Raw genomic sequence first — 16,282 nt, 5'->3', positions numbered from 1 at the left:
CAGGTGTAAGTGTCTCATGTCTTGACTTTTTTCTTCACTTTCTAGTGCGTTGCTCATATCAAGCTACAGCAGCTGTGACCTAAGGGATCCACAGGAGATAGTTACCTGGAGAAACAGTGATCCACTAAGGGAAACTGCAGAACGAGAACAGGAAATGAACAGCATTTCTGAGAACTCTGTTTTATTCCTTCCTGTTCTTTTTATTTATTTTGACCCCCTTCTCTTCCTAGCAGCCTTAGTTGCTGTCTCGAGTACGACCAAGCAGGTTGTTGTAGGAATCAGGAGAGACAGGTGGTCTCTTCCTGAGCCCTCGTGGGGCACCAACATTAGCCAATAATGAGGTGCTCCATGTGAAGTGAAAACGGCTACCCTTCCTCCCAACCTCAAAGCACACCTCCTCAATGTCTCTAGTCAGTCAGTGACATTGTAGGCTCCAATCACACAAAACATGGTTAATAACTGCAGCTGTTAACAGCGTTTTGTCCTCACCAGCAGCCTAGACTAGCACAAGTTTATCTTACAGTCAGCAATTCCGCACACTACCTTGGCACAGCATCTGAAATTGTGCCTGCAACACTGGTTTGGCCAGCCCTCCTTTGTCCCAACTCTGTGTAGCAGGACATCCTCGAGTGCACTGCCTCCCATGCATCCTCCAGGCACTCTGTCCTCTGCTTAGGCATTATGGAATAATTGCCCACATTTGCCAAGGATGCACCGATCCAAACACCATTAGGAAGTGTGGTGGATGCAGGACACAGAAACATGGTTGTGTTGGGTTAAAAAAAAAAAAAAAAAAAAGCTGCTGTGTGGACACAACTCAATGGGTTTTTTGATAGCTGGGTCAGATGGGAGTGACAGGTTGCAAAACAAAACACAGTTGTAGTTATAGTGTAGACAGGGCACGAAACCAACTCCCAAGCACGCCCCATGATATCTAATCTAGTCACTTATGTAGAACTGATGGAGGAGCGAGTAGATTCAAATGGAGATTAAGATATGGTTCCATGAGGAGGGCTGGAGCCTCAATATATATACCACTCACACAGTCTCTTAATATTTTTACTAGGGAAAAAAAAGGCAATTAGAAAAATTAGAAATTTTTAAAAATTTCTAAAGTGAGTGGACTGCTGATAAAGGGACAGATCTGATTCCCTTCGTCATTAGAAATGTGCTGGAACTGGATCCAAAAGATGATCCATTAGACAAAAATGCTTAAGGAATTCTTGCACAGAATGTAAGGAAAAGTCACATGGGGAGGGAGAACTACAATGGGGATACTCAGGACTGAGAAAAACTTGGTCACAATTCACAAGAGAGACACTGATGGGATCTCAGAAAGTATATTTCAGCTGGAATATTAATTATAGAATCATAGAATATCAGGGTTGGAAGGGACCTCAGAAGGTCATCTAGTCCAACCCCCTGCTCAAAGCAGGACCAATCCCCAGACAGATTTTTGCACCAGCTCCCTAAATGGCCCCCTCAAGGATTGAACTCACAACCCTGGGTTTAGCAGGTCAATGCTCAAACCACTGAGCTATCCTTCCCATGCAATAGGACAAGAGCTGGGAGGAATAGAATAAAAGGGTATTGCCAGAAAATATACCAGCAGCTAGCTACGCTATGACCAGCCAAAACTACCACGAACTCATGCAGGCAAATGGTACCTGTTCTGAGATAAAGAGTCAGTGGAGAAACTGTTGGGGAAAAAAAATCAAGAGGATCAAACACAGAAAAGCCTGAAAGAAGACGATCTAGATGGATGAAGCATTCTGCTCTGCCACTCCCAACACAATCTCACATACAGCACCTAGAACTATGCGAACTCTGGACAGTGATTTATCCTGTCAATTTAGTGGACAACACTAGAAAACTAGTCTTAAATGTTGTGATATAGGGCCAGTTACACAACCCTTAGCCATGTAGAGTAGTCCTATGGCCATCAACAGGTTCACAGGCCTGAAAAGTAAACTGAAACACCAGGAACTGGGTTCAGGGGTCTGTTTCTCCTGCAACAGCTGATGGGATCAGAGAGCTGTAATCATTGCAATGCTTTAGGCATCCACGATCTCATCAGCTTGCAGGAGAAACTCTGTATCCATAGGCTGCTAAGAAAGAAAATGTTATTTGAAAGAGGTTTTGATTTGTAGGTTTAGGTCTACACATACTAGACAAAGTAGGAATTTAAATGGGTGGAGTTTATTTTAATTAATAAAATGAAGGGTCCTTGCACCAAAGAGTTTACTGTATAAAACAGAATGGAAAAGCAGCATGGTCTAGCGGGTAGGGGTGCTGGACTGGGAGTCAGGAGGTGCAAGTTTATTCCTGACTTTGCTACTTACCTGCTGTGTAATAGTAAACTAGTTACTTCACCTCTCCATGCATATGTTTCACCTTCCACCCTTTATCTGTAGTCTATTTAAACTGCAAGCTCTTAGGAGCAAGGCCTGTCTGTTACTGTGTATTTGCACAATGCCTACTGCAATAGAGTCTCCAACTCAGCTGGGTTCTCTACATGCTACTGTAATTCAACCACTGCCACAGCAAAGGGCGACAAACAAGGTGGGATAGGTCGCACAGGTGGGCAAAGAAAGATCATGAGAGATACTTGTTATAGACACGCACCTCATTAGCTCTTCTTAAGAGGGACTTGTCAACTATAATTTTTTAAGTGAACTAATTCCAAGAGAACCCATTCCCTAATGGAGCAGACTTTAATGAGTTTTTTTTAAGTCAGAAATCTCCTTCCCCTGGTGGTGACTGGAAGGTTATTTTGGACATGACTGACAGCAAACACACTTGGCCAAACTTCCTCCCACTTTCCCCCTGATGTCTGTGCATACACCTGCCTGCTGCCTATTTGGTTTCAGCTTTGCTATCATTGTTGCTGATTAAACACATTCTTGTAGAGAAGGGGAAAGATCGTTCATGCGAGCCTCCACCCCAGTGAAACACATAAAAAAGTGGTGTCATCATGCTTTGGCATGACAGAAAGTGCAGCTGACTGTCAAGGAAAGAATGAAACTGACTATGCACGAAATACTGGCAGATGCAGGAATTAAGCTGAAAAGAAAAATAGTCTCTGCAGTCTCTTCCTAGGCACTACTTGTAACAAGAAGTAGGTAAAATATTTTCAGATAGCAATGTGATTTTCAAGTTGGTCTCTCTTTAAGGTGTTCTTAAAGCTACAGAATAATTTTTTGAATGAGGTGCACAATAGTTACAAATGTAGAATATATCTTCAGATTTCCCATAGCACACTTCATATGCTTTTAAATAAAAGTTTTTAGCATGCTGCTATGCTGATACAAAATAAAGAATTATTTCAATACACACTATACATACTTGAAGCTTAATACAGTTCTTTAATACTTGAAAGCAAGCAAGGCCTTACGTACCTGCGGTGATTTCTACATTGGGATCTCTAGTGAGGTATTCTATCACAGGGCCAGAAACATAGCCAGATCCAAGTAACAAGACCCTCTTCTTATCCCTGGTTAGTGACCGCGAGTATTCCCTAGAGGGGTTATAGTCAAAATTAAAACATACAGGAAACTGCTGAAGCCAATGTCAAGTCAGTATGTTTTCGTAAGTTTACAAACCAAGAGCTCATTTCAGGAAGAAGTTTAAATTCTGCGGCCTGATTATCTAACCAAAGTACAATGTCACATCCCTAAGCTTTTTCAAAATTTCTATTGCCCAACGCCAACTTCAGGGAAAGTGAACTAAGAAGTCTAAATCCAGCCTCAAAAAGGGTCACACCACTCGATACCTGTTCCATTGTTCCTCCAGCAGCTACTGCAGCTGCGACTTCATTCTTCCTCAGAATTTTCCTCAACAGCCAAACTAGTCCAACCTCAGATTGTGAATTTGGTAGAGCCCTGCCATGAAAAACGTGTCACAGACCATGAAATCTGGTCTCCCCCCAATTAAATCTGATCTTTTGTGTGCTTTTACCCTATACTATACAAAATTCACTGGGGAGACGAGCATTTCTCAAATTGGACATCCTGACCCAAAAGGGAGATGCAGGGGGTCACAAGGTTATTTTAGGGGGGTTGCGGTATTCTGTGCTGCCTTCAGAGTTGGACAGCCAGAGAGCAGCAGTAAGCTACCTAGCTCTGAAGGTAGTACCCGGCCAGCAGCAGTGCAAAAGTAAGGGTGGCATTGCCGCCCTTACTTCTGCCTTCAGAGTTGGGCTCCCGGCCAACAGCTGCTGCTCTCCAGCTCTGAAGGCAGCGCCACCACCAGCAGCAGTGCAGAAGTTGCAGTAGAAGTACTGCAAACCCTCCTCCCCCACCTCCCCCCACACACACATTAACTTGCGATCCTCCCCCCCACCACAGATCCTTTTTGGGTCAGGACCCCTACAATTTACAACACTGATATTTCAGATTTAAATAGCTGAAATCATGAAATTTACAATTTTTAAAATCCTATGACCATGAAATTGACTAAAATGGACCTTGAATTTGGTAGGGCCCTACTCATAGGCCCAAAGACTTTAAGGCCAGCAAGGATCATCAAATACAAACTTTTGAACATTGCAAGAGAACCTCACCCATCCAGTCCTGCAATAGACCCACAACTTCTGTCTGAGTTACAGAAGTTCTCAAATCTAACTTGAAGTCTTCAAATCAAAAAAGAATCCATCATTTACTCTACTTCAAAAAACAACCTGACCACTTCTGGGCTAGTGATTGGATTGTATCATCTTGGACTAACATTGCAAGGTTCCAGATTGTGCCTAGCTCCCTCCATCATCTGTGACCTCTAAACTGAGAGACCAATTTTGGACAGATTATACCAGAGTCATTTCAGGGCATCGTGGGAACCTATATAGACAGATAGCATCTACATAATAAAACCTGCTTGTACACATGGTCCCAGATTTGACAACAGTCCCAGCATTACTTCATGAACCACCAACACCCGCTAAATAACACTTTGTAGATCTTTTGGCATGGTAGGACAAAGAATCTTTCCTCCAATAGCCCCATCATTAGTTTGGATGCAAGATCCTCCTCACTAAGGATACTACTCTCAGACCCAGAGAAAGAGCGATGACTTCTTCACACATTCCATGCCTACACCAGATGTGTACATACAGACAGACATATGAAGAGGGGTAAAGTAGATTGCACCACCAGTGCCGGAACAGAGGAAAGACTCCTTGCAGAAGAAATGGCTTTTACAGCTTCAAAACACACTGATCTCTAGCTGTCCAACGGCAAGAGTTTGACCAAAACTGGGATTGGCTGATCCCTGCCTGTATTTGTGCTTGTCTGTTACAAGCTACTAAGATATTTTTGGTAATTGATAATTGCAGCAAAGCTTTTATATTCCAGAAAAGAACATGTGAACTATTGCCCATCACGAACATACATGTGAGTGGTTCAATTAAGTAATCTTTGTACAGCACTTTGGACATTTAGGTTAGTTAAAGAGATGTGTCATTTGCAGCTGTGCAAGAGGAACCAGATAACCAGCATAAGCTATGCAGTGGTGAAAAGATTATAGAGAAGGGTATATAAGCCATCAAACTTCTCTCCTCTCCTCATATTTTAAACAGTAAGTTCACTTGCATTAGTTCCAAAGAAATCCAAAGGGAAGGCATCAGAGAAAAGGCTCTGGCCACTCTTCCTTTAGGCACAATACACTGTTTTGCGGAAAGATAAAAAAAAAATCTACACACAAGTTGACCCTTTACCAAAGGGATTTTCAGCTTCTTAACCTCTTGCATGGTCTAGCGTGAGCTAAGAAGGGTGCCAAAAGAGAGGCCACAATGCTGCGCCAGGAATAAGAAAGTATGTTAGTGAAGATAATCGGCTAAGATTTATCCATCATAACAGCATATGCTGTAAGCTGTGGTCTTCCAGAAGCAAATGACTTGCTCCACTACCAAAGAAAAGGATGCAATAATACCTGTAAATAATTCCTCTTCTTCATTTAAAACAGAATTTTCCTAATATCCTCAGAGGGATTCACTATTAATTATCTGGACCCATTATATTTTAAAATTTTTGCAACCCAGATGTTAAGTAAATGAGGAAAATGACATATTACATTGTTTTTAAGGTACATTCATGGACCTAGTGCTTAAATCCATGTTTATTTCCTTTGTGTTTTTCCTATTTTCTTTAAAATTACATGTGCTCCAGCCATAACTAGCCAAAAAACCCACAAAGACAGAGTTAATCACTGCCATAACAACGCTACTCTGTAAAAAGCATAAAAATAAAACACGTGTTGGTTACTAGGAATAACTGAAGAGTCAGGGAGGGAAATTGTATGTTAAGTGAATGAAGCTAACCCCATCTGCTCCATTCATTTTTATCACTGCAAGATAAAAAAAAAAGAGACATGACAAGAATAGAATGGTACCTCAGGTGATGGGCATAGTACAAGTCTAATGGAAAGTTAGAGGCCTTTATGCAGAATCCTGAATACACCCAATTACAGAAGAGTGCTGCACATCAGTGGGGCAAAGAGGAACACCTCTTCCTGAGGGCAAGAACTGCAAGTCTATAGTACTAAAACTGGAAGTCTGCAAAATTATATTACTGGTCCTCAGAACCCAACCACCCCTAAATAAGCTAGTGTTGCATGTTTGGAAGGTGCAAGGAGGGAATAATACAGTTAGCATGCAATTATTTTCCATCTGAGAAATCCAGATTACTAACATGGCACACATTTGTCACCTTGGCTGTTTCCTCAGGTTCAGCTTTAAATTAGTAATATATGCTAATGGGGTTAGACACAGTAGGGAGATTCAACCCAGGATACATTTAACCACATAAATGAACACAGCTGAATTTCACCAACAGTTAGTTAAATGAAAAAAAAGGAAGGTAGAAGGCAAGCATGGTTATTTAAAACCCGAGTCACAGAATCAAGACAATGAGAAACTTAAACCACACTATACATTACCTGCTCTCCCTCAATTTCTGGATATATTTATACTTCTCAGTCAATGAACCATTGGACGTAATCACTGCCTACAAAAGTATATGAAACAAAGTTACTTTTCCTACATCTGAACTTTACATATCTACGTCAGAAGAGGAATGGAAATAGCTTGAAAGACTTACATCTCGTACAACAGGTGAATAATTCTGGCTTTCGAGAGGCTGTGAGCCGTCAGATAACAGCTGTGGAGATGAAGGATTTCAGTCAGAGCATTTTATTTCCCACATATATTCAGAGAACTTTCAGAGATAAATCCTCTTTGGAAAAATTTCCTTCATTAAAAAAAAGAAGGAAACTGTTAAGGTTTTAAGGCATATTAAAATACATGCAGGAGTTGCACATAAAAGAACCTTTGAAACCCTCCTGATCCATAGAATTAATTGTTTCAAGTGACTTTTATTCCCATTGACTTTCAATGAGATTTCAGCTCTTACATGCCAAAGTCACCTTTGAAAATGGGACTTTGGTGCCTTTGGAAATTTTACCTCACACATTGTGGAGCAATCATTTTTCAGACTGATTCAGTTATGTTCTACAGCAGATTTTTTTAAATCTATATATGGCAGACCAGAAGAGCCACATAATACAATCAAAGTTTAAGTTCAAACCTTCACTCTGTCACTGAATACACGAGGCCTTACCATCTCTTCAATATAAGTTAAGAGCATGTCTCCAAAGTATTCTGTTGCTTCTATAGGAAGCTGGGCTGGTAAGTTGTCAATGGAACACATCAGAATCCCAGAGCCTTCCACACTGGAAGAGAAAACATGATGATTCCATGTCACATTTTCTTGGTTATATCTTTGGTGGTCATGTTTCAAAATCATGACTCCTCATATAGTAGTCTGAGTAGAATATGATATTGAAACACAAAATACAGTGCAAATTAAAGGTTCTCCCACCTGCCATGAATAATATGCTGGTCAGCATCATACATACAAAATGGACTGTCAATTGATGTACACTCGGTCATAAATTCTATGGATCCTCCAGTATCTGCTGAAATGTCACATATTGCCATAAGTCTAAAGTAATTAAATAAAAACAATGAACAAGAACATCCAAACACAAATAAGAATCGTTACTAAAGATCAGAAGGTTGTTCTTTACAAGAGTTTCAACCAGACTTATCAGACACAGATAAGTAAGTTGGGGAAAAGTCAACACGTTTTTTCCTAAAGGAAAATCATGCCTCACCAATTTACTAGAATGCTTGGAGTGGGTCAACAACTTTGTGGGATGATCCACTAGGTATAGTGTACTTGGACTTTCAGAAAGCCTTTGATGAGGTCCCTCACCAAAGGCTCGTAAGCAAACTAAGCAGTCATGGGATAAGAAGGAAGGCCCTCTCATGGTTCAGTAACTGGTTAAAAGATAAGAAACCAAAAGGTAGAAATAATGGTCAGTTTTCATGATAAAAAAAAAAGAAGAGGTAAATAACAGGATGCCCCAAGGATCTGTACTGGGACTTTTACTGTTCAACATATTCATAAGCTATCTGGGAAAGGAGGTGAACAATCGGGTGGCAAAGTTTGCTGACAATACAAAATTATTCAAGATGGCAGTCTGCTTTGGACGTGGCAGAGTTCCAAAGGGATCTCACAAAACTAGGTGATTGGGCAACAAAATGGCAGATGAAATCAAATGTTGATAAGTGCAAAGTAATGCACATTGCAAAACAAATGCCAACTAGACATACAAAATGATTTGATCTAAATTAGCTGTTACTACTCAAGAAAGATCTTGGAGTCATTGAGGATAGTTAAGAACATAAGAATGGCCATACTGGGTCAGACCAAAGGTCCATCTAGCCCGGTATCCTGTCTTCTGACAGTGGCCATGCCAGGTGCCCCAGAGGGAATGAACAGAACAGGTAATCATCAAATGATCTATGCCCTGTCGCCCATTCCCCAGCTTCTGGCAAACAGAGGTTAGCGACCTCTCTGAAAACATCCACTCAACATGTAGCAGCAGCAGCTAAAGCTAACAAAATGATTTGGGGTATGAAACAGCTGCCATACATGGAGAAATTAAAACAGACAGACTATTCAGCTTAGAAAAGAGACTACAACGGGGAAATATGATAGAGGTCTATAAAATCATGAATGGTGTGAAGAAAGTGACTAGGAAATATTATTTACTCCTTCACATAACACAAGAACCAGGGTCACCTAATGAAATTAACAAACAGCAGGTTTAAAAGAAACAAAATGCACCAGGGTTGTTGTGAAGGCCAAAACTAACTGGATTCAAAATGAATTAGCTGAGTTCATGGGGGACAGGTTTATAAGTGGCTATTAGCCAAAATGATCAGGGATGCAATCCCACACTCTGGGTGTCTTCAGCCTCTAACTGCTAAAAGCTGGGAGTGGAAGCACCTGGCATTGGCCCCTATCAGAAGACAGGACACTGGGCTAAATGGACCATTGGCCTCACCCAGTATGGCTGTTCTTATGTCCAGAAAGGAACCACTTGTAACTGACATGGGGCAGGTATTTTCTGTAATTAATAAAATAATCTATTGAAAGACACTTATTTTACCAGGAATTGCAGTAACAGACTATTTCTATAATGATTTGGTTATAGATATCTTTTTTTAAAATCAATAAAATTAGTAGATAGTTAAAGACATCTCTTTAACTTATCAATTACATAAACCAGACACCATGAAAAGGAGACCATGATCAATAGTTTATTTTCTTTGTCTCTTCTGTGAGCACAGGTAGTATATAAAGAGATTCCTACTATTATAGATGTATGTTGTAATGGACAAAATGATGTCATTGATAAGGGAGGCCCTTAAATACTCAGTAATTGACAAAAATGGACAAGAAACGTGGTACAGCAGATGTTTTCAATAATCAATGTATCAGCAAAATATTAAAGTATGGATTAACATCTAAGACTTAAGAGCTAGTTGTGCTTACTGATTTATCATTACTAGGACAATATGTTACAATTATCACTGGTTTATTGATTCATAAATAAGGTCAAGCATGAAAAAAGATTTTTCTTTGTTCTAAACAGTATGTTAGAGGTGAGTTTTAGGGAGTTAGTCACAAGTGAACTCAGGTAGGGGGCCACACTTCACCAGTCTCAAATTTGCAATGTAGGTTCTCTTTTCTGTATAGCATTCTATTAGTTAAGACAACATGAAATACTTAACTCAGCTGAAGTATTTGATTTATTAAATCTGCACACACAACATCTGTCACATTTGTTCTCTCATCCTTTCACCAGAGAGAGAAATATGTGCAGGGTTAACTTAATTTACAAATCTGCCATTTATCAATAGTACAAATGAATGACATTTCTAAGTGGGATGTACAAATTCCAAAAGGTAACAAAGGAATAGGGAAGCATGTGGGAAAAGAAAGCAGGATGGGTTGGGTGTTCTGCTCCTAAGTTTCTCTCATATACTGTCAATGTATTTATTAGATGCTTTGCTGAAACCACTGATCCTTATTACTTAATTAGAATGCTAGAGAATAATTCTTACTCTCAAACAAAGGTGCCTTACTTGTGTGGTAATTCTGGACAACCCTCAGTTGCAGCAGCAGAAGGTTTAACCGGAGCCAACAACTTTTTTGCATCGTATCGATTTAACAAGCGAGGGGTGTGTTGCTCCCAGTATATTCCATTAATCAAACAAGTAGTGTACGGTGCAATCTGCAAAGAAAGTCACAAATTCCAGAATCTCTCACATGGATGTTATTGATAGTCAAGGGAACTTGCATTTGATCTAGCCTTTTAGACAAGTGATACCCTAACTACAGAGAACGTGGAACAATATTTGGAAAACCTTGTACTGAGAGAACAGCAGCAATACTCACATCAGTATTAAAACGAGAAGTGTAGAGTTCTGGATGTTTGTCGTATTCCTCCGGATCATACACCCCATCGGTCTTCCTTACAAGATGATGGTGACGACTTAACACTGTCCCATATACTTTCCTAAGGTCTGCAATAAAGAGGAGAAAGTCAGTTATTTAAGAAGCAATACCTTTGGGCAGAGATTTTAAAGCTCATCACACTTGTGCCTTAGCATTACCTCCAGATTTGGAAACCTCCCTCAGTTCATGTGCCTCCACATACTCACAGGGGAGTTCATTGAACACTTCTTGGGCACCCTGCAGATAAAAATATGACCCAGAATCATGTGGACATCAGCGAAGAGTACAGGATGTTGAAAAATTGCAGAAAGAAAATTGTTAAATTTTGCATTCACAGAATGTTCACAAGGGCTCATTTTCAATGGGTCTTGCCAGTCCCGCCAGATTATACTGTCTCTATAGAGATACATAATAATCCACATGTGCCAAGTACCTGCCTGAAATGGAATGCTGCCTGAACTCTGGTCCACTGTGTAACACGAGCAAGTGTTCATTTTAGTTTAGTGAACTAAAAACAAAAAGTCACCAGATAGGTCTTCAGAGCATTGTTAACTGGCGTTAGAACGCGAGTATTACCCCTAATTCGACTCCCAGCCACACACACCTATCTCTAGCTTGAGTTAAGTGGTTCTTTTCACTCTAGCTAGCTAGCCTGTTGGGGGTGGGACAGCAGAGGAGGGGGTCTGTTGACGTTCCAATGCTGCTGAAGCTTGAGCTAGTAAGGCAATGAGGATGCAACAGCTTGAGTTATAAGTCAGCAGCAGCTACCCCAATCGCTCTGTGAAACTCAAATGTTATTTTGAAGCATGTTTGCTCTCAGCTCCAGGGTCCCTACTCTGGCTGATAATCTGCACCGAAGCCTGTGCCACCACCGCTACACTCCTATCGGTACCCATGCTAGACAGATTAAAGCTAATACAAATGTTCTTCAGCTAAACCAATGAAACTTTATGCAAATCACCCCCACTGTTGAAAGTCTTTTTCATAAGGTTCTTTACCATCCATATAAACCTTTCCACAAGTCCCTTTGATTGGTATTTTCATCACACAACACCTGCAAGGATAAGGCTTTTTCCTGTAGCCATATTGTAAGGTCTGAGGCCTTTGTCTGCAGTCATATTAGGAGAGCAGCAGCCATGAGCTAAGAAGCAGACAGTCACATCCTCACATTCCATGTAAATGCCATTAAACCAATGCAATATCGGTTTGTTAAGAAGGCTCCTGTCCTAACAGGACCCACCACCATCAGATAAAGAAACAAATCTTAAGATGGTTAAAGAAAACTTGTTTGATGCCATTCTGTCTGGCAAGAAACCACATATCAAGTTGTGGATGTGAAATCCCTACTTCTTTATTGTTCTGTCTTTATGGTTCCCCACTTCGCCAGTGTTTATCTGTACGGTCTCTTTCTGGTGCTTTGATTGTTTCGGTCTGTTACAGAATTAATTTTGCTAGGTGTAAAAATCAATTAAGGTGGTGGGGTTGGTTAGAGAATTGTTTTACAAGGTTAGGATTGGTTAGAAAATTGTTTAGTAATATTTTAGTAAAATGATTGGTTAAGGTACAACTAAGCAGGACTCAAGTTTCACTATATATATTAGGGTCCAAAAGGAAGTTCTTGGGAACCAACTCCAGGGCACAGCCCCAAGATCAGAGCTGCCAGACCTCAACACTCTGCTAATGACACCGTGCAGAAGCTGGATCTCCCCAGATGACCTGACCCTGACTGGCCATCATGAAAAGTTCATCTGCCTTACTGGGAGTGGTGAGCATTGTATGTTTAGTGTGTGCATTCTGTTTTGGTAATTAATAATAAATAGAGATTAAGTAGGATACTACTGTGTAAGGCTCTTTCACTGGTAAAAGACCCTACAAACCTGCAGAGTATAAGGTTATGCCCTGAGCCCACGGAAGGGTAAGAGTAGGTGCCTAAATTAACAGGGTTATGTCTGAATCCTAGGAACGGGGTAAGGGTGGGTACCCTAGAGTGTGACAGTAACAGAATTTTGTGCAGGTAACATATCAAGCCTAATTTACACGCAATCTATGGCAAATGGCCTAAAATCCACACTGGAAAGTTACAGCCCATTATTGCTAAAGACTTCATCTGGACTTCCACATCTGGAAAAGATTACCTTCATGCCAGCTATCACTATTAGTACTGTGAAGTGTGCAAATTTCTGGATCAGAGAATAATCTGTGATATTTAAAAAACCCTTTAATTACCAGGTAAATAAATCAGTGCTTACATTCTCCTAAAGGCCTTTATGGAACTGGGTGAGATCTCAGCAGCTCTGCCCGCTGGCATGGCTTGTACTGAAGCATGAAAAGCAGTTTCCTACTGCATTAGTAATGTCGTGATTGATCCACGGCCACTACAGTACATCTCATGCTAACTGTTTGCACTTCTCAATTCCTAAGTGTCCCTTATGGATCTTCTGTAGCATTTCTTTCTGGAGGCTCATTGGTATTACAATGTTGCTGCCCTTGAAAATCACCCTATCACTGTAAATTCATGTCTGCAGTTCCAAGTCTTATACTTGTATAGCAACTGCTTATTTCTTCAGGCCACCCTTTAATTATTACTTCAAGGATCCCCAGTGATTCATCTTTCTCCATTTGCCCTCTTATTTGTTGCAGGTTCTAGTTAGCTATGGGAATGGACTTTACAATCAGAACTAGGCTTTGCATCTTTATCTCAAAGGTCTTCTTTGGTTTCATAGTGGCAGTCATCATTCTAGAAAGTGCATCTATAGTAAACATGAATTTACCAGACACATAGGTCACAACCAAAAATCAAACTTTTGCAGCTTTATCATTAGTCTTTGAACCCAAAAGGTACAGTCATTTAGTGGTTTGCCAAAAGATGCTATCAGGGTCTTGTAGTCCATTTCAACAGCCGTTGTCTGACCATAAATATACGGATTCAATCTCTCAAGGAGAAACAGTATTCTTAAAAGCTTAGACTCAGAGAGAGAGAGAAAGAGAGAGAGAGTATGTGTGTGTGTGTCTTATTTCCACATCAGTCAGTTATTTTGAATGTGTATGCCACTGGTTGCCAACAATCCTCATACTTCTGTAAAGTAACTGCACCTAACCCAGACTGACGCATCTGCTGAAGTTTTAAGAGGCCTGCCTGGTGAGTAGAACTTCAATACTGGCTCTTGGATAAGTTGTTGTTGCAAACCTGCCAACAATTCCTCCTGTTCTGTACCACAGGACTATTCATTTTTATTTTCTAGGAGTTTCCTCAAAGCCACTGATTTTGTAAATAGATTAGATATGAATTTTCCAAGATTATTAACCATTCCCAGGAAACATTGGACATCTTTCTTTGATGGAGAACATGGCATCATTTCAATGGCTTGAAATAGTCCTCTTATCAGGTTTTACATCTTTGTTGGAAAGATCTCCAGCAAAAAAGTCAGTTCTGTAACCTCTAAAACACATTTCTCCCTATTTAGTTTCAAGTTTGCAGCTCTAGTTGCATCCAAGACTTCCCAAAGTCTACAATCATGTTTCTCTTTAGCTGAGCCCCAGATGATGTCATTCATTGAAGTGTCAACACCATTAATAAGTTCACAGATCACATGGTTTTGTGGCACACTTCTTGTGCTGAAGTTATGCCAAAGGGTAAGCATAAGAATTTGTCTTCCAAATTGGGTAGTAGATGTGCATAGTTGAGAGATTTTTTTCAGTGAATTTTAGCTGCCAAATTGCTGAGAATGCATCCAGTTTACTGAAATATTGTGCATTCGCAAACTGAACCACAATATCTTCTCTGATTGGCAGAGTGAAATATTGTCTTTTTATAGCTTTATTGAGGTCTCTCTGATCTAAGCACATGCACAGATGGCCATTATTTATCACCACAATGACTAGGGAGCTCACCCTTTCCATTGGCTCCTCAATTTTTTGTATTGCTTGCATTGCTTCCATCCCCATGAGCTCAACCCTGAGTTTTATCATGGAATGCAAATGGCACCTTTCTAAAAGGCTGGACAACTGGGGGGCGACGCGCCTGACTGTTTATGTGGATTGTATGTTCACGTGGATTGTATGTTCACCATACAAGTAATACAACCCTTGAAACCGATCAGGATATTCCCCAATGAGTGCCTCATAGTCAGGCTCAGTATGATGTAGTGAAAGCACCCATTTCACCAGATTTAGCCGTGGCTACCTCTGTAAAATACAAAATTGGGGTCATCTCCTTTGGCCCTACAACAAGCAAGAACCTGTACGTGAGGCTTTTCTAGTTGATGCTAGCAATGCACCTTCAATAGTATATTTGTTCCAGAATAACCAGTTACCTAAACTATGACCAAAAAAAGAAAATTGAAGTCTTAGTTTCAGCCTCTCATAATTTTGTTCAGACTGAATATTAACCTGAGCTCCTGTGTCTCATTTGAGTGCAGTAATTGTTTCATTCACTTTCATAGGCAGTATCCAGTCCCTCTCATCAGGTTTGCTAGATCCCAGCAGGTAAAACTCCTCAGCCAGATTGTCTTCAGTTGAATGCATTTGACGTTCCTGCATTTTGGATGAGCAGCATCTTGCAAAATGCTTTTTGCCCACATTTATGAGAGTTTCCCCAAAAGCAAAAACACAGCATGGGGCCATACTGTGATCCACACATTACACACTCCTCCCTTCTGCAGTGGTTTTCATAGCAAGTGGTTCCACTTTTTGATTTAGCCTTGTCTGGCTATATTGGGGGGGGAGGGCAGGTGGGACAAATTTCCTATCCTAAAGTGGCACTTCCAAAGTGCTAAACTGAGGAAAGAAGAGTCAAAGTCATTTATCAAATTATGGACATTGATTCAGAGATATTTTCATAACAAAACCTGTTTCCTCTGTATGATCTTGCAGTGAAGTTATAGTCTGAAGTTTATGACCAAAGCCACTGACAAACTACTACGTACACACACTCTAATTCCCTCTGGGACACTCGATCCCTGATCATACATCTCAATTTGATCCTTGCCAATAGGCTTGTTACTCCCACTCCAAACCTCACTCTCTCCCATAGACCTCAAAAACTCCATTGCATCAGTATGGCTCCTCTAACTACTCCTGAGGGCATTCTGCACCAAATATTAAAAATTCTCATCATAATATTTCAAAATTCTGCAAGTTTTATTTGTCAATAAATAAATGCATAGGCTCCAGCATGGTAGTGGGGAGCACAGGCCACTGGCTGCATGAAGGTGGGAGATCACCCTGCAGGCTCCCCACCCTGAGGGCACAAACTCAGTGGTGAGGTTGCACCTCACCTTGACACAGCACAAGGCCTGGGCCTGTCCCAGAAACACCCTGAGGCCCTGCCCCTCTGCACCAGGCACACCAGGTGTGGGGCAGGCAGGCTCAACCAGACAGGATTCAAGTGTGGAGGGGCTCAGTGTGGGGGGGATCCAGGT

At 40.8% G+C, this 16,282-nt stretch overlaps 1 protein-coding gene across 5 annotated transcripts in view; it reads right to left on the bottom strand.

The window, feature by feature from the left end:
• AASS (aminoadipate-semialdehyde synthase) overlaps positions 1-16,282 on the bottom strand; it is a 54,089-nt gene that overhangs the window by 25,114 nt on the left and 12,693 nt on the right. For 4 of the 5 annotated variants that reach the window (XM_034768495.1, XM_034768479.1, XM_034768488.1 and 1 more), the window contains 9 exons: positions 11,021-11,099; positions 10,803-10,930; positions 10,490-10,638; positions 7,872-7,994; positions 7,611-7,722; positions 7,092-7,151; positions 6,931-6,998; positions 3,399-3,517; positions 1,668-1,697 (listed from right to left, as the gene is read on the bottom strand). In XM_034768495.1, the coding sequence (XP_034624386.1) occupies positions 1,668-1,697; positions 3,399-3,517; positions 6,931-6,998; positions 7,092-7,151; positions 7,611-7,722; positions 7,872-7,994; positions 10,490-10,638; positions 10,803-10,930; positions 11,021-11,099 (868 nt within the window). The remainder of the gene's footprint in view (positions 1-1,667; positions 1,698-3,398; positions 3,518-6,930; positions 6,999-7,091; positions 7,152-7,610; positions 7,723-7,871; positions 7,995-10,489; positions 10,639-10,802; positions 10,931-11,020; positions 11,100-16,282) is intronic. The other variant, XM_034768504.1, reaches the window with a different exon arrangement.

The sequence above is a fragment of the Trachemys scripta genome, chromosome 1 (genome assembly GCF_013100865.1).
Source record: "Trachemys scripta elegans isolate TJP31775 chromosome 1, CAS_Tse_1.0, whole genome shotgun sequence".
NCBI lineage: Eukaryota > Metazoa > Chordata > Testudines > Emydidae > Trachemys > Trachemys scripta.
Note: the sequence above shows the minus strand (reverse complement) of the source record. Positions and strands in the feature narration are given on the sequence as shown.